The sequence below is a fragment of the Cynocephalus volans genome, chromosome 12 (genome assembly GCF_027409185.1).
Source record: "Cynocephalus volans isolate mCynVol1 chromosome 12, mCynVol1.pri, whole genome shotgun sequence".
Lineage (NCBI taxonomy): Eukaryota > Metazoa > Chordata > Mammalia > Dermoptera > Cynocephalidae > Cynocephalus > Cynocephalus volans.
The window spans coordinates 78,065,757-78,090,300 of record NC_084471.1 but is presented as its reverse complement, the minus strand read 5'-3'; the positions used below and the strand labels follow the sequence as shown (position 1 = coordinate 78,090,300).

Here is a 24,544-nt window from a genome sequence, read left to right as displayed (position 1 = left end):
CATTGAACACTGTGGTGATCCCAGTCCTTTTTGTGTTTCAGCCACCACTGAGGTGGCTCCTGGCACAACTGTTGCCCCTGAGAGTTCCAATACAGGTGAGCCTGCAGGAGGGCAGGGAGCCCTTCAGGGGTCCTCCAGTAATGAGATTTCTCCTCTGATGTTATTCTTACAGCAGTAATATCATATTCTATTGGTGGCCCTTGAATATCTTTCAAATACGTCTTTCCTGTTTTTCTCTCTCTCAGAGGCTACAACTTCCCTAGGAGGAAGTGAAACCAGAGGTAGAATAACCACAGGTGAGCACTGCTAGGCTAGTGCATTAAGTTCTAATAATACCCAGTAAGGATTGTGGCTTGCAATGTATCCATGTCACTCTTTTCTCCCATACTGAGCATTGTCAGGTAAAACTTACCATCTTTCATTGACTAAGTTCAGAATCTCAAAATGTCATTGTTATTGCCCATGCTTTAAGCACACTGTCCTCCCACCCCCAGGCATTCATGCAGCCATGTGACACACTGACATAGATGTCTTGGAGACATTGTTGCTCTCTCCCCATTACTGAACTCTAGAGAAAGACACCCAATAAGTAAAAATTCCTTTGCTAAATTTGCTGTCGCAAGGATATTGTATGAGGAATATGCAAAATACCTTTTGTCACTTAAGGCCCCGTGTACTGACATATGCAATAAATATACAGATTCCTTACTTTGGTTTGCTTGTTATGCTATGCCCACTTTATGATGACAAAAAAATTGACCCATGACTACCCATCCCTTTCTTAACAGCTACCACTAGTGCCTTTTCTGGAAAGACTCTGGAACCTGGGAATTACAACACAGGTAAGTCCAAAAACACATAGGAAACTCTACACAACAGCTCCTCAGCTGACATATTCCTGAGTTACCACAACCATGTAAGAGGATACTTCTAAAAAGTTTGTGGGAAAATAGAATGAAAGATAACACTAATTTTTCCACAGTCTTTTTGAAGTCCCCTCATCCAGCCCCGTGTCTCAGACGTCATCCCAGGCCTTCTTTTGTCTCAGAGGCCACAAGCTCCACAGGAAGGGGCGGGGCCACTGGATGGGAAGGGGTGGGTGGAGAACTTTGTCAGTCTGAGGCGCTGGAGTTCTCACGGTTTTTCTGTTTTGGTGTGCTGAGCTGAACAAATAAGTGTGAAAGGGGGCCAAGGAGAGAGGGCTACTTCTTGTCTGGAGACACCACTTGTATGTCTGACATGCCTGGGTAGTTCTGCTACAGAATTTCAGACTCTTGGTTCTCTAAGTCAGGCTTTCCTGTGTGTCCTGACAGCATCAGTTCTTCAGACACCTGGCTGAGGCCCACCAACCTGCAGTCGCCTCCCAACATGCCCCGTTCTGTCCACTCTGCTCACCATGATTCCCCAAAGGACTTACCACATGCTGCCATCTGTCTAATGTGTTTATTATACTTCTTGTTTATTTTCTGTGTTCCCTCTCCCACCAATGTAAATTCCAGGAGAATTATGTCTTTGTTCTCCTCACTGAGAGAAGAATACTTAAAAATTTAAGATGATAAATATATATAAGACACTGAGGAAATCCTTACGACATATAAGATGAATGACAGGTATATCCTTATTTTGAGTGTCACTCTGTTTACTGCAACAGCCACCAGCACGGTTTCCCTCGGGGTCAGCAGCAGTTCACAAGGTTCCAGGCCAGGAAGGAAGTTCACAAGCTTCTGCAGGTGGTTCTTCAGACCACCAGGGTAGGGTATAGATGTGCCACATGAGTCTGTTCCTAAACATCTGGGTATCACACCATCCCACCTTATACAAATGAGAACGTTTAGAAAGATGAAGACTTTTTTTTCTTCCCCCTGGAACACCAAGGAACCAGGTCACTGGACACGATACTGGTAAAGTGTAATTAAGCTTATTTTCCTTCTTGAATTGGCTACAGTGGGAGGAATAGGTAGTAGCAAATTATTAGTGAATAGTTGCCCCCCAAAAAATTATTCATCGTTCATTTCCTTCTGCAACAGAAGTTATTAGGAAAGGTCTCCCAGTGGTTCAGGACCACCTTGCTGTTCCAATATTGTTTGCTCTATGAGCTTCTTTACTTTCTCATTTCAGGTACTTCTGGTGAATTCTCTGGGACAACCATTAAATTTGGAGCTTCCAACACAGGTAGTGGAATGGGAAGGAAATCCTCATCTTGATTGCACGATAATGTTTGTAGAGCTGCAATGATAAAACAGTACCATAATAATTTTTACCAGTATCTCAGATTCCCAGACCTCATGGTTCTTCTCATTCTTGCTTCAGAGGCCACAACCCTCACAGAGGGCAGGGGCAGCACTGGAGCTGAACCCGGGACAGGTGAGGATGCGCACTGCCTGATGAGGTTGTTACCATGAGGAATGATTCATTATTACCACGCCTAGTTAGAAAGTGACCTTCCTGCAGAATATTGCGCATTTATTTAATACAATAAATGTTAGGCCAGATAGATTTTCTTTTGGATTAATATTTTCCTAAAAACCTAGGAATATCTTCTGTAAAATGGGAGGGCTTGTTTCAGGATGGGAGGTAAACAAAGTATAATTGTTCTGATAAATTTCCTCTGTAGCTTTACATACAAACATTGCCAGGATAGCTGTAGGAGCTCAAAGCACTTTTGATCCTGGGAAATAGACTTAACTTAAATAAGCCTTGGAAACATACCTACATAGAGGTTTCTGTACTCCAAAACCTATACAAATGATTAGTATTTTGGTCGATGGCTATGAAAGATACAAGGAATAAGTTCTGGTGTTTATAGCACAGTAGGGTCGATAACATTATAGTGTATATTTTAAAATAACTGGAAGACAGGATTCTGAATATTCTCGCCACAAAGAAATGATAACTATTTCAGGTGATGAATATGCTAAATATTATAGTTTAATCGTTATGCAATGTAAACATATATGAAGCATCACACTGTATTCCATAAATATGTACAATTATCATGTATCAATTATAAATGACATAAATAAATAAAAATTATCAGCAAACAAATAAATTTTTGTCTTCAGCTTCCTGGCAGTAAAATAGGAGAATAGAGGGGAAAAAATCTCCCTCTCATAGATTGCTTTGGTAATGGAGTAATTAACGGAAAAAGCATCGTTAGAGCAGAAGTCTGAGAAAGAAGGCTTTGATGTAATATATTTTTCCTAGAGATAGGTCTTCAGGAGACAAACAGGAATCACTGTGGTGATTCCAGTCCCTTTTGTGTTTCAGCCACTACTGAGGTAGGCCCTGGCACAACTGTTGCTCCTGGAAGCTCCAACACAGGTGAGTCAACAGGTCAACCTGGAATCTTCCACATTTCCTCCCATAATTAGATGTCTCTCTGGTATTATTCTTTGTAGGAATATCACAATATTTTTTCCCTGATTTTTAAATATTCTTCCATTAACTCTTTCCTCTTTATCTCTCTCAGAGGAATAAGTGAACAGCAAGAGTTGGAATAGTCACAGTGATGCTAGACTAATACCAGCTCTTCCTGATAATTCCTTCAAATCATCTTCTGAAAATATATCTACACTAATTAACAATGCTGTATGGATAAAATTCAGGAACAAAAGAGGACAGTCATTATATTGCCTCTTTATTTCCTGAGCTTATGAAGGCCTTCACTAGACCATCATGAAGTCAAACTAATGACAGAGAAATAGGTGATGTGGAGAGAAATGTTCTGCGTGCTCTCCAAAGAGAAGGACATGATAGTTGCGGACTGTCTCAGTAAAATTGCTGTGGAAAGAACTATTCCGTGGGACATATATTCATTACTTCTAGCACTGCAAGTCTCAGAGAAATAGTTTGCTTTTACATGGAGAACTGAGATTTCTATTTAAATCAAGTGCCAGACAAAGAGTTGATCTAGTGACCTCCATCCCTTTCCTGTTTTAGGTACTACCGGTGTGGTCTCTAGAAAAACTCTGGAACCTGGAAGTTACAACACAGGTAAGTCTGAAAATACATTTGGAATCTGGACATTGGCTCCTTGGGTGCTATACTTTGACAGCACCAGGGTGTGTCCTTCCTCACAACCTAGTCTTTTTCTCTCTCAGAGGCCACAACTTCCATGGGAGGAAGCAGGGCCACCCAAGCAGAACTTCCAGGAGGTGAGCTTGTTTAGTCTGAGGTTTACTGGTTTTTATCCAACCCCTGTGTGGTGGCTGCAGTGAACACAAGTATGAAGTTGGGCTGAGGAAAGAGGCCTGGATTTCCTCTGGGAACACAGTACTCCAGAGTCATAAACCTGGGTCTGCCTGGGAATTTCATGGCCTCAGATGTCTTATCCATCTGGACTTCCAGGGGCTAGGTTTACAGAGCTAGTTGTTGGAGAGCAGGGAAGAAAGCAATCTGCTGGCTAGCCCTGCCTATCAGGACCCAGATACATTTGTATGATTTATCTTTTTCCCAAAGCATTGACTAATATCTATCACATTGATATATTTATTATGTTTATCATTCACTGTTAGTCTCCAGCGGGGAGAGATCTTTGAACATTGTGCTTACTGATACATCCCAAGGTCCTAAAACAATATTATGCAGAAGAGATGCTTAATAGTTATTAGTGAAATGATGAAATGTATTATTTTGCAGATTTTCATTGTATATACTTTAATAGGTACCACCTGGAGTTAGCAGCAGTTCACAGAGTTCCAAGCAAAGTGGTAGGACAGACTAAATAAAATCATCATATAAGAGTTTTGGAGTCAAGAATTCTATTTTAAACTTCTGAATATCAAAATACCTCAAGTAATTGATGAGTAAAATTTAGGCACCTCTGCCACACGAGGGACCCCAGGGTATGGAAGTGAAACAGATGAGGGGGAGATAAGATCCCCTTCCATGTTCAGTGGGATCTATGGAAAGGGAACCCCAGCAGCAACAATGGTCAATAGGTGGGCCACGAAATGAAATGGTAGGAAGTAATTCATGGTTCATTTCCTTCAGGAACAGAGCCCTTTCAGGAAAGGTCTTCTGGTGGTTCAAGGCCACATATGTACCTCCAATGCTACTTGAGGAGCTAGTGCTATTCAATCCCTTTACTTTGCTTGTTTCAGGTACTACAGGAGAATTCTCTAGGACAACCATCATATCTGGAAGTTCCCACGCAGGTAGGTTAATACACAGAAAATCTCCATATTTAACCTCATAATAAAGTTAGTAGACCTGCTCTGATGAAATATCAACGTCATGTTTTCTCCAATATCCCAAATCCTCAGACCTCAACATTCATCAATTTCCTCCCTCAGAGGCCACAACGGTAACAGAAGGCAGCAGCCGTCCTGGAACTGGATCCCACTCAGGTGAGAATGAGCAGCTCCCACTTTGGGGTTTAGCATGAATTACCACTCTCTGTAGGCTCGCCTGTTGGGAGGTGTGTTTTCCTGCAGAGTGGTTTGCATTTATAGGTACTTTCCATATTTTCTTACATTGGAAATATTCTGGAAAAGCTCTCAGCATCCAGCCTCATGGTTATAACTTTCTACAGATGGGCTGGTGTATATTTGGCATGAGGGGTTTCTCCTGTGATGTCATACACATCACTAAGGTGTTGGGGGAGCCAAGGAATATTGTATTTCTGGGAAGAAGAGAAAGCAGTGTGAATCCTGGAAGCAGGCTTATCTTATATAAAGGTTTTCTTACTCAAAAAAGCAGCACTGGGCATTAAATATTTTCCCATATTCTTGGCAAATTTAAATATTTTTCTGGTTTTTATCCCACAGTAGGCACCACTGCAGCACAAGGAGACCAAGCAACTGGGAGCGTGACAGGTGAACCTGAGAGAAAGCTACCTTGTTTCCCTGTCTTAGAGTGATGAAATTTCAGGGGAGGGGGCCTCAACTTGGGAACATTACTATTTTGATCGCTTTGTTCCTGATATGGGTCTTAGGAAAGGCATATGATTTTCACCTTAGGAAGCAGTGAAAGGGCCCTTTGACATAACAAAGATATGCCCAGATTCCTTCTAGAAGCAGGTCTTCAGGAGACAAACATGCGTCACTGTGATGATTTCTGACCTTTTGTATTTCAGCCGCAACTGGAGTAGCCCCTGGCACAACTGTTGCTGCTGGCAGTTCCAACACAGGTGAGTCAATGTGGTGTTGGGAAATCTTCCACCAGTCCATGTATGTGATGAGACCTCTCCTCCAGGATAGTCTCTCTGTGTGGGAGAACTAGCAGATCTTTTCCATGGTCCTTAAGTATTTTCCAATCATCTCTACCCTGTTTTCCTGTCTTGTAGAGGCCACGATTTCCGTAGGAGAAAGTGGAACGGCAAGATTTGGAATAATCACAGGTGAGCTCTGCTAAGGCACTAACTGTACTTTGTAATTACTCCCAGGAGACTTGCCTGAAATATACCAAAACTCTGAATTTCCCATATTTGGTATACAAGGTAAAAATTTAGCAGATGTCCAATATTTGACATCAATAAGTACAGTTCAGATACTTCAACTTTTCCTCCTTGTTTCTTGTGAATTAAGGACCCTTCATCAGGGCACAGGGCCCATTCCCTGACAGTTATATGAGTGATTTGTGGCCACATCTGTCTCTGTAACTAAACCCTAAAAAACGGACTCATTTGTGGAGGCCTTTCTCTGTAAACTTACCAAGGGAATATGTTCCAAGGGAAATATATGGATTAAGTCTTAAAGCTAGAAAGCCCAGAGAAATAAATTTACTGGTGTATTAAAAAAATAAAAAGTTTGTTTGTTTGTTTGTTTTTCCAACAGCTAGGCTCATTTCATGAAGGGCAATGAATGGACCAACCTTTTCTTATTTCTTATTGCAGGTACTACTGAGGGCATCTCTGGCAAAACTCTGGAACCTGGAAGTGCCAGCACAGGTCAGAGAGTCCAAACATTGCCCTTTGGGCAAAATAGCCCATGGGATCCCCAGAATGTCCTGTTCAGTCTTTATACCTTTCATTCTTTTCCCTCTCAGTGGTCACAACTGTGCCAGGAGGCAGCCGGACCACCAGTGCAGGACTGCCAGGAGGTGAGCTTTTCAGTCTGAGGCCTGGGGCTCCTATCATTTCTCCATCTGGGGTGCCACAGTGATTGAATATATATGAAGGCATGTGAAGAAGGAGCCTGCATTTTCTCTAGGGCCATATTGTGTCATATCAACCTGGGCAATTATTCTGTTTGGGAATTCCATGACTCATATCTCAGTCAAGGCTGTCATCAGTGTCCTGGCTTACAGAGACATTTTTTTTTTTTCTGCAAAAAGGGATGAAATATTGTATATATTCCACCCCCCCACCCCAGGACTTCCAATCCTTCTTACCCAATTTACCTTTCTCTCATAAATTACTTGTTTATCATTTTTCTCATTTACTTTTACATGAATGATCTTTGTTGGTTATTTTCTATCTCCCCTCACTAGAAAGCTTCATGAAAGCAACTGATTATTAAAGTGCCCCAAGTTGTATCAAAGAGTCAGCATATAAAGATTAAGTCCATGCTTCATCTCCTCCCTTAGGCACCTCTGGCTCATCAGGAGGCCATGTGCCACCAAGTGAAACACATGTAAGGATGATTTAAAGCCCTATTATCTCTTTACCGTACAGGGAAAGGGAAGCTCAGTGGCCACACATCCATCCCCTGATGGCCTGGGGAATGAAATGCTGGGAAGTTGATTTTATGTTCTCTTCATGGACTGAATGTCCTCAGGAAAGGGCTTCCGGTGCTTTAGGGCCACATTGATGCTTCCAGGATTACCAGGGGAGGTAATGCTCTATTGCTTCATTTACTTTTTTGCATTTTAGGTACCACTGGAAAATCTTCTAGAACAACCGTTATATCTGGAAGTTCTAACACAGGTAGGTTGACAAGAAGGGAATGTCTCTTATTTAATCTCAAATGTCTTATCTATCTCTCTTTAAGGGCTGTTCTGACAAAGTAACACCCCAGTATCTCCTCCAAGTATTCCAAATTCCCAGAATTCTCTTTCTTCCCTCAGAGGCGACAACTTTCACAGCAGGGACTGGTACTGCTAGAACTGGATTCAAAACCGGTAAGAACAAACAGCCCACAATTTGGGGTCATTAGGTAAGGACTCTCTAAGCTTTCTTGAGAGAGTTTGAATTTTATTTACAGACACTCCAAGTGAGTCAAAATAGGTTTGCTATAAGAGATAAAATCTTTTTGAAAATCTACTAATTCTGAAATTGAGCCTCACTGCTCCCAGTCGGAGGATGGGATTTCTCCACTGGTATTAAAAATATCACCAGCGTTTTAGCTGGAATCCAGAAATTTTTGGTTTGTGAATGTTTCTGTGAGTGTGTATGTGAGTGTGTGTGTGTGTGTGTGTGTGTGAGAGAGAGAGAGAGAGAGAGAGAGAGAGAGATAGAAAGAGAGAGAGAGAAAGAGACAAATAGAAGAGCCCCATGGAACCAGGACACACTTGTGTATACATGTGTATATGTATATGTACAAAAATTTGGTTGCTCAGTATTTTCTCCTACATCTGAAGTTTGCAGCACATTCAAACATTTGCCCCCCTCTTTTCTGCCTCCCAGCAGGCATCACCACAGTGCTGGGGAACCAAGCAGGTGAGTATTGGGGAAAAGCACTTATTTAGCCTTCCTTTCATCAGATTCCAGGTAGAAGTACCTCAAGTTGGGAATATTGTCTATTTGCTTTGATTATGGTTGGTTGAGAGCGGGTACATATGTCAAATTCACCATCTGCCATGTGCTCAGAAAAATAGAGTTTTTTTATGGCAAATAAATAAAATAAAATCCCTTTTTGATTTGGATCTTCATTTGATTTAGTGACTCACTAAGTGACTTGTGATAACCTTAGTCCTTTTGTTGTTTCAGGCACCTCTGGGGTAGCTGTTCGCACAACAGTTGCCCCTGGAAGTTTCAGCACAGGTGAGTGCACAGTTTGGCAGGAAACCCTTTCTTGGGATATGTCTTTCCTTTTGGCATTTTTATGCAGAAGCACCACCATTCCATTGCAAGCTCTCTGAATCTTTTCCATGTATGTCTTTCCTCTCTCAGCAGCCACATCTTCCCCTGCTAGGGCTGTAACTCCTGCAGGTAAGCAGTGACAGATTACTACCTACTTCTCCAACAACAAAGTTGCCTGAATAGCATCTAGTATTTGTGCTTCCTGTGAAGAGTATTTTCTGAACAAAAATCACCAGATAGCCAGGATTTTACCTAGTAACTAAAGGTCAGACACTCAGACTTTTTTCTCCTTTCTGCTCTTCAAGGAGACATCACCATGGAGCTAAGGCACTGAGGATCAGTTAGGTGATTGGGAGAGAAATGTCTTTCTTTCTTTCTTTCACTGATATCTAAAGAAAGTAATTGAGCTGTTGAAATTTTTGTCATTAAATTTTGTGTGGTACATAAATAGTACATAGAAAACATATAGATTAAACCCTGGTTCTAGAAACCTTTGAAAATAGCTTGTTGGCATATTGAGAAAACACATGGTTCTGTTACCCCATGCTAGGTCATTTTCTTCTCAATATGGGTAAAGAATTGACATATTGATTTTTTTCACTCTTTAAATCCAAGTTCCAATATGGTAGCCACTGGCAAATTCTTGCACATGAAGAGTCTAATACTTAAAGCAATAAATAGTGATGATAATAGTAATGAGTATCAATCATTTATGAGGTTCTTACTATGTACAATTTTTATTAAGAAGTTTACATATCTTATTCTGATTAAGGACTACCTAAGGTCTGATTAAGAATCATATTAGTTAAAAATTTTTATCCCTACTTTTTAAACAACTAAACTTGTATATTGAAAGTTTACATCACTTTTACAGTCAAAAAGATTTTTTTTCTGACTTAATACTAGGTGATAAGAAATTTTCAGTTGTGTTTATCTCAGGTAGACCTATCACCTTAGTGCATCCCTCTTCCTTAAAACTCAATTCATTTTGGTTTTCTTTCCTTTTTAAAGAGACTACAGCTTTCCTAGGAGGAAGTGGCACCACTGGAGTAGAAACAAAACAAGGTGAAGATTTGGGGCTTTTTATTATTTATTGTTATGGTTTGATTTCAAGTTGATGGATTTAATAGAGGAAACAAATATTTTTTAATAAACTTTTTATTTTGGAATATTTTTAAATTACAGAAAATTTGCTAAGATAATACAGAGAATTCCTGTAAAGTGGAATTTTAAAATTTCTTTTGAGGCTATACTACTTCAAGGGAACCAGGATTTCTTTTTGGATTTGGATTTGGAACCACTTGGGCCCAGCTTTCCAAAATGCTTTCCTTTCTCGGGAACTAACCTCAGAGTTCTAGGTCTCTGGAGAGGACAGTTATGGTAGTCCTGGCTCTGAAATGGTTTTCCCTCAGAAAAGAGCTTAGAAATCATTAAGATTTCATAATTTAATTCAAAGATGAAATTTGAAAATATACATTTGTTTCCTTTTCTTTTTATTAGGAGCCACCACTGTACTACCAGGAAGTAAGACAGGTAAACATGGGGAAAGCTCACACCTTGGAAAAAAGAAATAATCAGGGCAGGGATATTAGCCCCTGCATTAACCTTAGCCGTGCAAAGGTACACCGTAAACATGGCAAATGTCTCTCCAGGAAGTGTCGTTTGCTGTCTCAGAGTCACAGATAGGCATGCTGTTGGCCATGTTCTTCTAAGGATTACAAAAGTGTCACCAGGTTGATCTTTCTCTTTTTTCCCTACCTAGGCACTGCTGGAGTACCCTCTGGTACCACATTTGCACCTGGGAGCTCCAACTCAGGTAAATCAACAAGCTGGGAAGGACCACACCTTGGGAAGGGCTCCTCAACTGGTTGTCTCCCCAGGGGATCCTACCATCCTTTTCTCAGATTCTTCAAATCTTTTCCCTCGCTGCATTCTTTTTTCCTTTTCTCAGAGGCTGCCACTTTCTCAGGAATCACCGAAGTAGTAACAGTCACAGGTAAAAATGGGAAGTCTGTGAATTTCTTTTAACGATTCAAATTAGTTGAAATAAATACAGAATAATTTCTGCCCTATGGAAATCTTTGTCTGAGCCCTCAAATTTCAGAATATCAGTGCTTTACCCAAATCCTTACATTTATATACAGCAGAATATTTTCTATTTTCTCTTCTTCAGGAGCCAAGACCATTGTATCAGGGAGCCAAGTCTCTGGCAGTCTAACAGGTGAGCATGAGAAAATACTGATATTCAGGATAAGGAGACTTCTAAAGTGGCATTTTGGTCTTTGCATTTTTTTGGAAAGAAAGGTATTTGTGGAAAGGTAGAAGAGGAACTCTGGAAAAGGACTTTTATGACTTAAAACAAACAGATAATGTTTTTCTTCTTAATCCTTCTTTTCATGTAAACAAATGATGTATCAGTCGGTCCCTTATTCTTTGTGATTGTTAGATACCAGGGGAGTAGACTCTGGAACAACCGTTGCACCTGGAAGTTCCATTACAGGTAAGTGAATATTTTCAAAAGCAGTCATCCCTTTGTTTACCTCAAGGAGGAATATGTATCCCCGAACATAATTTCCACTTTCTTCTTCCAGAGGCCAAAGCTTCCTTAGAAGCCATCAGAGCCATTGTGATGAAATCAGTGAGCACTAGGAGTCCCAGATGTTAGCACTGCACTGAGTACCATCACGAGCTTGCCTCTGTATCTCAAAGATTGTTGTACAGGAAGGGCAGGCCATCTAGCCCATTCCAGAGGCCAACCATGCTGTTGGGTCACACCCCGCAGCTGGGGTCTGGGCCATGCTTTTCCAATGCCTGGCCTTGTAGTGTGGATTTCCAGAGAGGGTAGTAGTAGTAATAATTCCCTGGATGATTAATCTATTGGATATTATAGGTATTAGTACAGAATCAGCAGGAGTCAACACTGAGCCGGAAGGTTCTGTGTCAGGTAAACAGATGACTAAAATGAAATCAGAAATTGTTTGCCTCTGACATTTTATCTTGAGTTTTAAATATTAAATGGCTTGATGGTTGCTTCAATGATTTATTAAAGTTCAAAACAAACTCAGAATCTTTGTCTTACTTTCAATCATCAGGAATCACCTTTGGAGCATCGGATAACCAAGTCACTGGAAGTAAAACAGGTGAATGTAGTAAAAATTTCTCTGTCTCCTGTTTGAAGTTTTTCCACTATATTTGCTAAGTAAGCCTACCGGAAGATAAGCTTCTTGAAAAAAAAGTCTTCATTTGTTTTGTTCACTGATTCTAGTACTAAACAGGGCTCAGTAAATATTTATTGGGTGGATGGGATAACTGATACTCAGGAAAAATACATAATTCAGACCAGGAGCAGAAAGGGCAATGGAAGGACATGCTCATAGGATGCCACATGGACAAAGTCGTTTGTGTGCATGGTGCCTCCCAGAGCTGTCCACTGCACAGCACATTGCCCAGTGATGTGGCCCTGGAAATATTCATTTATCTCAAACCCAGATGGCCTCAATGTTAATGATTCTTCATGATGATGCCATGGCCTTCTCATTTCAGGCACCATTGGTGTGGCCTTGAGCACAACTGTTGCACCTAGAAGTTCCCGTACAGGTAGGCTAGCAAGCTGGGAAGAAAGTGCCCTTCTGAAATAAGGTGACAAAAAAATGTCTCACATAGCTCTTCTCATGCAAGAGCATCACAGTGTATTTTCCCTTTGTCCTAAGTCCCCATCCTTTACCTGTTTTTTCTCTTTTTCTTCCAGAAGACACAACTTCTACAGGAATCAATAGGACCACTGTAGTAGGATGGAAAACAGGTGAGAATTAATGGTGTGTGTGTGTGTGTGTGTGTGTGTGTGTGTGTGTTTTGGGGTGATGATAAATTATAATTATACTTTGCTTCTTAGTTGGATAGTTTCTTGGGGAGAAGCTTTTTAGGAACTCTCATCTAAAAGCAACAGTGTTTTCTTTTGTTACTTGATTTCGAACCAATTTGGACAGATTTTTGAAGTCTTTCCTTTTCCAGGGCCAGCCTCACACATGAAGATTCCAGCAAATGAGAGTGGAAGTGATAGTTGTCTTGAAAGTTTTCTTTTTTCATTTGTCATTTTAGGAATCACCACAATACCAGCAGAAGGAAATACGGGCTCTGAGGGTTCTATTTCAGGTAAACAGAAGACCAAAATGAACCCAGAAAGTTTACCTTAATACAGTATATTCTTCCTTGAGCCACAAAGTGACTAAAATATGTACTGCTTATACCAGTAACTCAAATCTCCCTTTACACTTAATTTTTTCCTCTTTTCAATCATTAAGGAGCTATCACCAGAGCACCGGTAAACCAAGAAACTGAAAGCACAATAGGCAAATATGTTGAGAAAGGGGCTACTTGTCTTACTGCCATTAAAGTCCAGAAAAGGGGGGGTCCCATGTTGAAGAGTTTGAATTTTTATTTGATAAAACTATGCAAAAAACCCACAAATAATTCACCACCAGTTGATAAAACCCAGAAGAAAAGACAATTCCCCCCCACCTCAGCCCCTCCCCAGTTGCAGGACAAGTTACTACTTCGTTTCTGTTGCAGGCACCACCAGGGTGGCTTTCAGCACCACCCTTGAACCTGGGACTTCAAACACAGGTGAGCCAGCCAGCTGTCGAGAATTCTCCGTGGAGACCTTTAGTAGCAAAGAATCTCTCATGTATTGTTACAAAGAAAAGTATATCCTTATTTTTCCTTTGAACACTAAATATTTGTCACCTCATATTTTTCTATCTTTTCTCTCTTAGAAGCTACAGCGTCGTCTGGAGGCAGTGGAACCCCAGGAAATGAAATAAGTACCGGTGAGCACACAAGCTTCCTAATCTCTCCATTTTTCACTTACAACAATAGCATTAATAGCTTACACTTCCCAGCACGAACTGTGTGCCAGGCACTATTCTACGTCCTCCTCATTATTACTTCTTTTATCCCTTACCCCAAACTCTGAGTACATACTGTGGTTTTCACAGATGAGAAAACCTATGGCTTAAACCTCAAAATCTGCTTATGCTTGCTATTTTATTAATATTAAATAATGTTTTAATTTAATATTAAATTAATCTAATATTAAATTAATATTAAAGATATCACTTTGCCCAAGGTCACACAGCAAGTAAACAGCAGATTTTGACTCAGTCTGGCTCCAGAGTCCATCCTCTTACCCATGATACTATACAACTATGACACTATATTATGAGATTTCTTTGTCACATGTCTAAACTTTTCTAGAACACTAAAATTTCTGTAAAATCAAGACTTTACCCAAGTGAAAATTCAACAGGTAATCAGTCCTGCTTCATGTCTTCTTCCAGGGGTGTCTGGTAGCCACATCACTGGCATTCAGCCAGGTAAGTAAAGGAAAATACCTTTGCTTCCCTAGATTTGAACCTAGTCAAAGGAGCGTTGTCACTGAGACTCCACTGCCACCCCACAGTGCACCTTCTCCCCACCAAGTTTACATTGAGAATGAAGCATTATGTCAGCAAATGCACAAAACAACTCTGGAACAAGCTATCCCTGAAAATGATCTTTTAGCACAATAAAGAATTCTATAGTTTTCCCATCCTATTACAGAACATGCTCTTCTAACTATAGGAATAAAATGGACATAACGATACCCTTCCATTTTGCTCTCAGGTACTACTGGAGTGGCCCCTGGCAGCACCATCTCACCTGGAAGTTCCAACACACGTGAGTGAATGAGGAAACAGGTGCTGTGATTCTTTCTGGGTGATAGATCTGGAGCAATAGCGCACTATACCTTTCTATGACTTTCCATTAGCTCTCACTACTTTCTTCCTTTTCATTCTCTGAAGCTACCACAGAAGGTGGCATAACCAATAAAAATGGAATTGGCAACTCTTGAATTCCCACCAATTTATATTCAGCTTTTGCCTTTTCATAGAGACATTTATCAGACGAAGCTTATATTTATGAAAATCATATCTTTTCTTCTGGCAGCAAACTTCATACTGTATTTCTGAAGAGGCTCAGAGTCCAGAAGGATTTCCCTTTTGACAGTCAAGCTATTATCCTGGTGTCATATGGAGGCAATATATATTTAGGGGAACAGAGAGGGTGGAAGTAACTTTCAAGCTTCAGGTCTTTCATATTTTGGATTTCAGATGTTATATGTTCATTTATGGAATATAGTCGAATACATCTACACAAAAAAATATTCTTTCTATTTCTCATCATTAGGAGCCACCACTCACACACCTGAGAGGCCAAACCCTGAAAGTAAAACAGGCAAACATGGGAAAGGCTCTGAGACCTCTGACATTTAACCCCAGGGAAGCAAATAATCAAAGCTGGATCATAAGCTAATGTGTTTATTGTGACTCTGAATTTAAAAAGGGGGAATGCACTTTATCTTGATCAGATAGCCCAAGAAGGGTCTTCTGCTACTTTCAAGTCGCAGGCAGTCATAGTTGGCCATGCTGTTCTTGGGATGAAAAATGCAACACTGTTTGGATTCTCTCTCTCTCTCTCTTTTCTACTTCAGGCACCACTGGTGTGGTCTCTGGGACTACAGTTGCATCCGGAGGTTACAATGCAGGTAAATCAATAACCTAGCAAGGACTATAAGGAGCTTGAGTAATGAGATACTCCCTTCTACAACCCTTCCCCAAAACACACATTCTCTACCATACCCTGGGAGATACCACCAAACTTTTCTTAGACATGTGTCTCTTCTTAATTTACTTCTCTTCTCCTTTTCCCCTTTCACTCAGAGGCCACAACTTCTTTGGGAGGTGTTGGAACCACTGAGTCTGGAATTAAAATAGGTGAACACTAGCAGTCAAATAATTATTTTTCTCTTCATCTTTTAGTAAATCATATTGGCGATAACAAACTTAGTGAAAATGTTACTCAATTTCTCTTTTTCTCATGTGAATTGCTCTTTGTGTATTTGGAATACAACGGCGTGATAAAGATCATGCATGATATATCACTTAAGGCAAGAAAGTGCTTGATATAAACCTTTTAGTTCACTCGAGAAACCCATCAATTTGTTCTAAACCAAATCCCAATTTTAGGTATAAGCAAATTCATAAATCAGTTCTCTCCTTTGGTGATTTCATTTACCACTGGGATAACTACTGGCACAACCACTGCACCTGGGAGATCCAACAAAAGTGAGTCGTGAAAGAGTTGAAGAAACCTGCCCATATGAACTTCAAAGGACCTGATGTCTCCCACAGAGATATTACCTAAAGTAATACAGTTGCACATTTCCCCACATGTATTCCACATGACTTTCTCCTATTTCTTCTCAGAGGCTACAACTTCTTCAGAAAGTACTTCTACAACCTCTAGAATCATAATGGCAACTGGTGAGTGGTTTGCTTCCAGCCTTTTGAGTTCTCAACAATTATCTGCTTGAGTTTGTGGCAGATGATGAATGACTGAGAAGACGGGCTGAAAGAGGGTTTTGTATTTCATTTGAAGAGACAATACAGTAGTCCCTCCTTATCTGTGGAAAATAAGTTCCAAGACCCTCAGTGGATTCCTGAAACCTCAGATACTACCAAACCTGATGGCCGTCAATGAGAACATGTTTCTGTTTATGTCCTCCACCTACAAATTTAATGTCTTTTCCATCTTAACTAAGCCATAGCTTTTGCAGTTTGAGGTATGACAGCAAAACTAGCACAAATTTCTTTTTCCTTCTTCACAATTTCAGGCTAGAAGATTCATTCTTATCATAGATCTTAGCAACCTCAGTTTTTAATTTTTTTCTTGCATTACTTAGTAGAGAACTTTTACCTTTTCTCTTAAAGGAAGCACTTTATGGCTTTTCTTTGGCATATGCAAATTGCCAGCTTCACCAGTCTTGCACTTGGGGCCCATTGTGAAGTAAAATAAGTTTACTTGAACACAAGCACTGACACACTATGACAGCTGATCTGATAGCTGAGAAGGTTACTGACTAGCAGACAGTAGAATACACAGCAAGGAGACGCTGGGCAAAGGGATGATCCGTGGCCTGGGCAGGATGGTGTGAGATTTTATCGCTCTACTGAGAACAGTGTGCAGTTTAAAACTTATGAATTGTTTATTTCTGGAATTTTCCATTGAATATTTTCTGATTCTGGTTGACCACAGGTAAATGAAACCTCAGAAAGCAAAACCATGAATAAGGGGGGACTACTGTACATCAGATCAATCAGGCTTGGGCCCTTGCTCTTCAGACTGATTTTCCCCATACAGCAGCCTTTTAGGTGTGATTTTAGGGGCTAAGAATGATGTGTTACTCTCAATACTTTCTCCTTCTTGCCCTTTGTAGGTACTGCTTCAAGGTCAGCTGGAGTTTCTGGGGTCCCAGGAAATTCTAGTCCTGGTTAGTAGAGATGTTTAATTCACTCATCTTGGACACATTCTCATGGGTTTATCCTCATGATTAAGGTCCCAACAAATGTGATTTTTTAAAATTCACACACTTATCTCCCATGGAGTCCCCCTCTGAAGTACCAGGGAGCCAAGTCACAGGAAGTAAAACAAGTGAGCAGAGGAAGAGTCCTTCTTTTCAAAGTATTAAACCATATAAAAAGGGCTCCAGAATGAGTTTTTCCATGTTGGTTTGGGAGAATGAGAAAGTCTGTGGGAAAACATGGTGTTTGCTTCTCTTTGTATAAAGAAGCCCACTTACTGCTTATAAGAAACGTGAATTTGTCCAAGTCCATGCTATTCAGAGGGCGAAACACTTATTTATTACTATGATTTCTCTCTGTCTCTCTAATTTCACAATCTGTCTCTGAATCTCATCTTCATTTCCAATTTTCGTTTCCATTTCAAATTCCACTGGAGTAGCTTCTTTTATCATGTTTGTCACTGAAAATTCCAACATGGATTAGTCCAAGTTACCAAAGAAAGCTTCCTATTAGTATATCAGGCAAAAAGGGCATCTTCATTGAGAATATGTCTTCTACTGTCACAACATAAAATATTTTTCATATTTCAAAATTATTTAAAATCACGTTATTTTATTTATCTATTTTTTTTGTAGGAGCTACAACTTCAGTGCTAAGCAATAACACCCCTGGGAGTGGAATACAAACAGGTCGGTCATTGCATGGCAGATGGTTGGTGTTCCATTGATTACCAGTGGGATTTTGCCTCCAACAGATGATAAAACTTTTCATTTAAAAACTCACTTGAGGGCCGGCCCCATGGCTCATTCAGGAGAGTGCGGCGCTTGTAGCGCCCAGGCTGTGGGTTTGAATCCTATATAGGGATGGCCGGTGCACTCACTGGCTGAGTGTCGTGCAGACCACACCGTGCCAAGGGTTGCGATCCCCTTACCAGTCAAATAAATAAATAAATAAATAAAAACTTACTTGAGCCAAGTTAGGTTGGTCATATTAATGCTCTAGAATGCACTGGACTAAGATTTTATTAGATAAATCTTTGTTAGAACATAGCTTCCCAGAAAGAGATACTTCAATGTGCACAGGATATTTTTAGGTAAAATATTTCCATAGATATCTTTGCAGGCACTACTATTATATCAGGTAAAGTCACCAATAACCAAGTAGTTTCCAGCCCAGGTAACTGAAGATGACTGAAATAAACTTAAGACGTTGGTGGGGTGAGGGGGGGAGGGCTTGATACATTAATATTTTTTGTTTTTTCAGTGAAAATGATCAAGGAAGAGAATATTTTCTCTGTTCTATTAAAAAACACTTAGAGGTTTAAATAGCCTAAAATGTTCAAGAAATTATAATAATCCAGTATGCTTGTGAAATACAAACCAGATGTTGGGAGAGCACTGCAAAAGAGGATGCTGGGAGGTTTTTTTGAGTTTCTAGATGGCAAAGTTGTGACAGAAATATCCTGAAATGAGGAAAAACAGAAGATCACCAACCAATTCTGTATCGTATAATGATATTATTATAATATATGGCTTAGTTATAACAAAATGAATTTAAAACTTGATTTTGTGGGCAATGAGGAGCAATTGCAAGATTTTAGGTAGGTTGATTACCATGCTGCGGTTGGATATTTTTGGAAGGTTTATTAGTTAAAAGATAGAGAATTAATATGAAGGAGAGTAAAAGAGTAAGGGTGGAGGCTTGTCATCCAATTTGAAGTGTGTTAGAAGTGAGAGATCCTTAGGGGACTGAAGTAAGGCAGTCTTGTTAAAAATCGGGGCAGAAAAAGATTGTAATGTATTAGCAAGTTAGACTCAGTTAGCATGGTTGAAGTGATGAAGGAGAGAAGTTTGGGTGAGTCCTTGTTCTTAGTTTGGGTGCTTGGGTGGATAGATGATGGTGCCATCTACCAAGTTTGGAAAAATATTGGAGGAGTAAAAAAAAATGATAATTGACAGAAGCCATAATGAGATCAGATTCTGATAGTTTGAATTTGAAATGCTGGGAGGTAGTGATGACCAACAGAGCTGCTGAGGGTGGGTGGAGCCCAGAAGAGAGGCCTATCTGTACTGGAGACAGAGATTTGTCAGTCATTTGCTTACAAATTACATTTGAAACTAGGGACACTGGTGAGTCTTTTTAGAGTAAACACATAGAGTGAGAAGAGGAAACAAAGAGAGTTCCTTGGGCTCACCAGCATCTAAAAGGTAGGCAAGGGTAAAGGAGCCTGAGAAGGGGAGGAGTTTGAGTTCAGCCAATGTGTCTTGCTCAGCATAACACAGAGGACTGGAGTACTGGGCTGTACCACCCTGTGGCAGGACACTGTGCTGCCTCTAATTTAGGGAGTCAGAATACCAGATCAGGCAAGATCAACCAGAATTTGCTGGGAACATTTTTTTTTTTAATAAGATTAATTTCCAGGGAACCTAGCCTCATAGTCATAAAACTTTGAAAGTAGAAGGGGGAAACTGTCTTGCAAGAATTAAAATATCAAGATTTTCAATCCTTGCCATTTTTTAACTTTTAGGAGTCACCAGCATAATTCCAAGGAGCCAACCTACTTCAAGTAAAACAGGTAAGCATGGAGAATTGAAAAGGTGAGAATGGGGAAGGCCCCCATCTCCATGACACTAACTCTAAAAGAGAAGGCTCCCAGAAGACTGATGTTTACCATAGAGAATTTAATAGAACAGGGAAAAACATGTTTACTTCACCTCTTGAGACAAGGAATCCTGGAAAGGAATATACTGTTTCATAGAAACATATGGATGTGTCCTAAACCATGATCTCTATCCAATAAGAAAGACACTGCTCATGTTACCCCCACTTTCTTCTCTCTCTCATCCCAGGCTCCACTGGGACAGAATCTGCAGATTTCAGAATAGGTAAATCAAGTAGCAAAAGGAATTCTTCATTAAATGGCTGTAGGGACAAGATCATATACTACCATATCATTTTTATGTTTGCAAACCCTCCATCTTCTCAATTTTTCCTCTTTTGCTCTCACAGAGGCAACAACTTTTAAAAGAGGTGTTGGAACCACTGAGGCAAGAATTTCATCAGGTGAGTTTTGCCAAGTTTTGGATTCTTAATGATTTTTCCATTTGAGCTTACTATATACAGACTATAAATGAAAATGAAGGTGGCTGAAAATAGTTGCTTCTCTTTTAATAGCAGATCATGAGGCCAACCTAGATTAGTTCCCTGGTTTTTTGTAGAAAACATGTTACAGATGTAATTCACTGACACATTCTTTCTTTACTCTCTTTTTTTTTTCAGGCAATACCCCAGGATCAGTGGGAGTTACCAGTAGCCAAGAAGGTGAGTAGAGATCACTGTAATAAATGCAAGTAATTTTTCTAGTTAAGGCTTTTAGATGTCTAACCCTTTATCACAAGTTTAGATGCAATTTTTTTTTTTCTGTTTTTCTTTCTCCTGGAGATCCAGGGAACCGGGTCACTGGAAGTAAATCATGTGCATATAAGAAAAACATCCTCTAATTTAATAAGTAGAGTCTAGGTGATTCTAGATCTAAAGAAACGAGATCTATGAGGCAATTTTGACTTTTCTTCCTCATATGTTTTTGAACATGTGATCATGACAGAGTACATTGGAAAACATACCAGGCTTAACGATTGGTGCAAGAGCATTAGTTAAATTCTTTTCTATTGCTTCAGAGAAACAGGAAAACTTGACAATACTATACTCCTCTTAGTGAGGTTTATCCTTCCCTCTTATTACAGGAACCACTGGAGTAGCTTATAGCACAACACTTACTGCTGGAACTTCCAACACGGGTAAGTAAATATTTAATAAGGGGCTGCAAGTAACTAAGCCTTAAAAAGATAAGATCCCTTCACTGGAACTGACTGTATGTTGTAGCATCAACACGGCTATCTTTATCTCATTCTACTTTGCCTTTCTTAGTGGTGAATGAGGGTCTGTCAGTGGTTTAAATATGTCAGGTTCTTATAATGACTCCCAGACTTTGCTTTAACATAGGGGAATGTGGGGGGGGGGGGTAAATAAAAAGGGACAGGGAACAGGGCAGAATCTCCTTAGAGAATACCCTTTTTCCAGCCTTTAAGGTTGTCTTCTTGTTCTGGTTTCTGGGGCCCAGACCAGGGCCTGCAGGTGAGGTGGTGAAGGCACACAGGGCATACTGCTAAAGGAGAGAATAGAGGCTGAAATCCAGCCAACATTCCTCCAAAAAGGCATAAATTCATGAGGCTTCATCTGTCCCAAAGGAGTTGTGTGTGTGTGTGTGTGTGTGTGTGTGTGAGAGAGAGAGAGAGAGAGAGAGAGAGAGAGAGAGAGAATTACAACTCTATGTGTTCTATGGGATAGCTCCAGTACTGGCCCAGAATTTCATCCGATTTATTTTCTTATCCTGATGTTGATCTCTGAGGATAAGCATAGAAGCTGTGTCTGATATGAAATGTCTCTCATTTGCCTTTGCAGGCACCACTGTGGACTCAAGTGGAATCACTGGAATTTCAGATAGTTCCATCCCAGGTAATAGAAATGACTGACCCTAGTGTAGTTTACATCCTCAACATTCTTCTCCCTTTAACACCAAAGTGTTTCAGATAACTAATATTTATGTGTATGAATGAGTATCAAACATCAACTGTAAAAGAAAAATTGTGCCAGATGGAGTTATACAGGCAAAGAAGACTTTATTCAATAGGTGTAAAACCATTACAATAGGGTAGAGAGATCGAGCTTAACTCTTTTGCAACAAAAGACAGGAGTATTTTTAAGTGCTGGGGTGTGCTAATGGAAAAGTACTGGAGCGTGTTTGAGTAGAACTTGATCTCTGTGATTAGCCCATCTGTGTTTGCTAATTGACATCTAATCTGGTAAAAATTAGGCACCTACACTCCCACAGAGGCTGGGAGGTAGAGGCACTATTTTTCTTGATAATTACATTTCAAGGGGGTGACTCCCAGGTTCTTGAGAAAGATATTCCTGGGTTATAAAACTAGTGAGAGACTGAGAGAAGATTTACCTCTCAAATGGGACAGAAAAGGAATTTCTAATTGCAAGGTTTTTAAAGTAAGTGTTCTCAGAAAGAGGCCAGGGGCCTATAGCTAGGAAATAAAACCTGTCTGAAGTTTAGTTAAACTGAGGGGGACATTAGGTCAACAAGATGTTTTTCCATTTTCTCCTGCCCTCTTAGAACTTCTGTCCCCCCAAAACAAATACAGATGAACCAGGAAACGAGTTACATGAAGTAAAAGAGTTAAGTGTGAGAAAAGCTCATGTCATTTAGAGAAGGGGGACCCAGAAGTGAAAAATTTGCCAGGGTCATAGGAGAATATTCATTTCACCTCTAGGAGCACGAGCTAGGATCAGGAGATGCATTAATACTCTCCAGGTGCTTCAAGACTCTTGTTCCATGTGGAGATGTCTTAGGGACATGCCCTTCTGAGAGCAGAAAAAGTTCATTGCTCTTCCCTTGCTTATTTTAGGTATCTCCAAAGAAGCATCAGAAACAACCATTGCTCCTGGCATTTCTACCACAGGTAAGTCAAATAATAATAAAGGAACTTTTCTTGGTGGCATCTCAGTAGACAGGATAGCTTATCTGAAGTTCTCACAGAAGTAGAGAGTAGAATAGAATGGTGGTTACCAGGGGTGGTTGTGAGTGGGGGGTTGGGGATATGATGATCAAAGGACACAAAATTTCAGTTGGATAGGAGGAATAAGTTCTAGAGATCTGTTGTACAACATGATGGCTAATCGTTCATAATATATTGTGTTCTTGAAAAATGCTGAGAGAGTGGTTGTGAAGTGTTCTTATCACACAAGTAAGCGAGGTGATTCATATGTTAAATTAGTTAATTTAGTCATTCCACTATGTATAGTTCAAAACATCATGTTGTATATGATAAATATATTTGTCAAATAAAAGCATAATAAAAATTATTTCAATTTAAAAGATGAAGTCAACCTCTAGCTTCTCAGTCCCCTATATCACCACTTTTGTTCTTCCCTTAGCAGTCACTGCTTCTACAGGAGTCAAAGAAACCTCTGGAACTGGACTGCAAAAAGGTGACTGCTGGCAGTACAAACTCTTCAATGATTATATGTGGAAAGAGGCGAGAGAGAGAGGCCAGGAACATGGTGTTCAATTTCCTTTTGGAGGATGACTTTGCAGTTCAACTAGGGAAACCTTTTTCAGTGTTTTCTTTTTGTATAGGTTTTCACCAGGCTCCCCTCCCGAAGCCTTATCTATGTAGCCTGAGATTTCTAAGAATGGTATTATGAAGGGTGCTTGTCCTGAAATCTTTTATATTTCCTTTTACAGGCTCCACCTCGGTATCAGCTGGAGTCACGACACATGCAGAAGTATCCCAGCCAGGTAAAATGAAGTGACCCAAGTAAACTGGACTGATTTGTGTATTCCACAGAAAGCATTTCTTGAGCATGAATTTGTGTTGTCATTTGGGCTGACACACTCATAGACTTGCTATATGTATGTGTTCGTGTGATAACAAATCACAATACTATCCTTTTATTCCCCACCCCCCCTGCCAGAAACCACTGTGGTAGCAACAGGGGATCAAGAAACTGAAAATGAAACAGGTTAGTATGGAAAGACCCCTAATTTCTTTGTTACTATTTCAACTAACCTTTCTTTAATACCTTATCTGTGCTAGACTCTGTAGCAGACACTAAAAGCGAAAAACATCAGTAATATACAGCATTTGTCATTTTATGATATTTTTTGTGTGTATGGGGGATGGGGAGTAAATTATTATAGGCACAGATATTATCATTATGGTATATTTAATGATAACCCCAAAATATGTACAAAAATATGGTACTGGGGGGTGGGGTGAGAGTAGAATGTTCACTTCTGCTTATTAGTTGGTAGTGTTGAGTGAAGGCATCTGAAAGGAGATGATAGAGTTTAGTATTGACTGGGGTGGGGAGTGAGCAGGGGATTCCTGTGAAATAGCCCTTGAAAAGACAGAGACAAGAGACTGCAAGGTAAGTTCAGAAATCAACCACATGTTGGCTATGACTATATGAGGTTCAGGAAGGAAATGAAATTGAAAAGGTAAGTAACAGAAAGTTCATGAAGAACTTTATTTATAGACTTCAGTGAGACTCTATCCTTTTAGTAAATGGGATGCCCTTAAGGATTTTATCAAGAAAATGATGATCAGATTGT

The 24,544-nt window shown here is 40.0% G+C and overlaps 1 protein-coding gene across 1 annotated transcript in view; it reads left to right on the top strand.

Annotated features, from left to right (window-relative positions):
* The window catches only part of MUC19 (mucin 19, oligomeric), a 149,568-nt gene that overhangs the window by 110,927 nt on the left and 14,097 nt on the right, over window positions 1–24,544 (top strand). Inside the window, 42 exon segments of the mRNA XM_063115697.1 lie at window positions 42–95; window positions 246–296; window positions 789–842; window positions 1,049–1,095; window positions 1,652–1,756; window positions 2,119–2,172; window positions 2,265–2,364; window positions 3,268–3,321; window positions 3,940–3,993; window positions 5,103–5,156; window positions 5,295–5,348; window positions 6,077–6,130; window positions 6,287–6,340; window positions 6,836–6,889; window positions 6,988–7,041; window positions 7,814–7,867; window positions 8,870–8,923; window positions 9,053–9,091; window positions 10,725–10,778; window positions 10,914–10,971; window positions 11,107–11,183; window positions 11,409–11,462; window positions 12,055–12,102; window positions 12,506–12,559; window positions 12,711–12,764; window positions 13,061–13,114; window positions 13,532–13,585; window positions 13,735–13,788; window positions 14,299–14,334; window positions 14,624–14,677; window positions 15,188–15,235; window positions 15,492–15,545; window positions 15,721–15,774; window positions 16,072–16,125; window positions 17,277–17,330; window positions 19,889–19,936; window positions 20,641–20,682; window positions 21,823–21,876; window positions 22,836–22,889; window positions 23,368–23,418; window positions 23,675–23,728; window positions 23,905–23,952. Coding sequence (XP_062971767.1) covers window positions 42–95; window positions 246–296; window positions 789–842; window positions 1,049–1,095; window positions 1,652–1,756; window positions 2,119–2,172; window positions 2,265–2,364; window positions 3,268–3,321; window positions 3,940–3,993; window positions 5,103–5,156; window positions 5,295–5,348; window positions 6,077–6,130; window positions 6,287–6,340; window positions 6,836–6,889; window positions 6,988–7,041; window positions 7,814–7,867; window positions 8,870–8,923; window positions 9,053–9,091; window positions 10,725–10,778; window positions 10,914–10,971; window positions 11,107–11,183; window positions 11,409–11,462; window positions 12,055–12,102; window positions 12,506–12,559; window positions 12,711–12,764; window positions 13,061–13,114; window positions 13,532–13,585; window positions 13,735–13,788; window positions 14,299–14,334; window positions 14,624–14,677; window positions 15,188–15,235; window positions 15,492–15,545; window positions 15,721–15,774; window positions 16,072–16,125; window positions 17,277–17,330; window positions 19,889–19,936; window positions 20,641–20,682; window positions 21,823–21,876; window positions 22,836–22,889; window positions 23,368–23,418; window positions 23,675–23,728; window positions 23,905–23,952 — 2,310 coding nt within the window.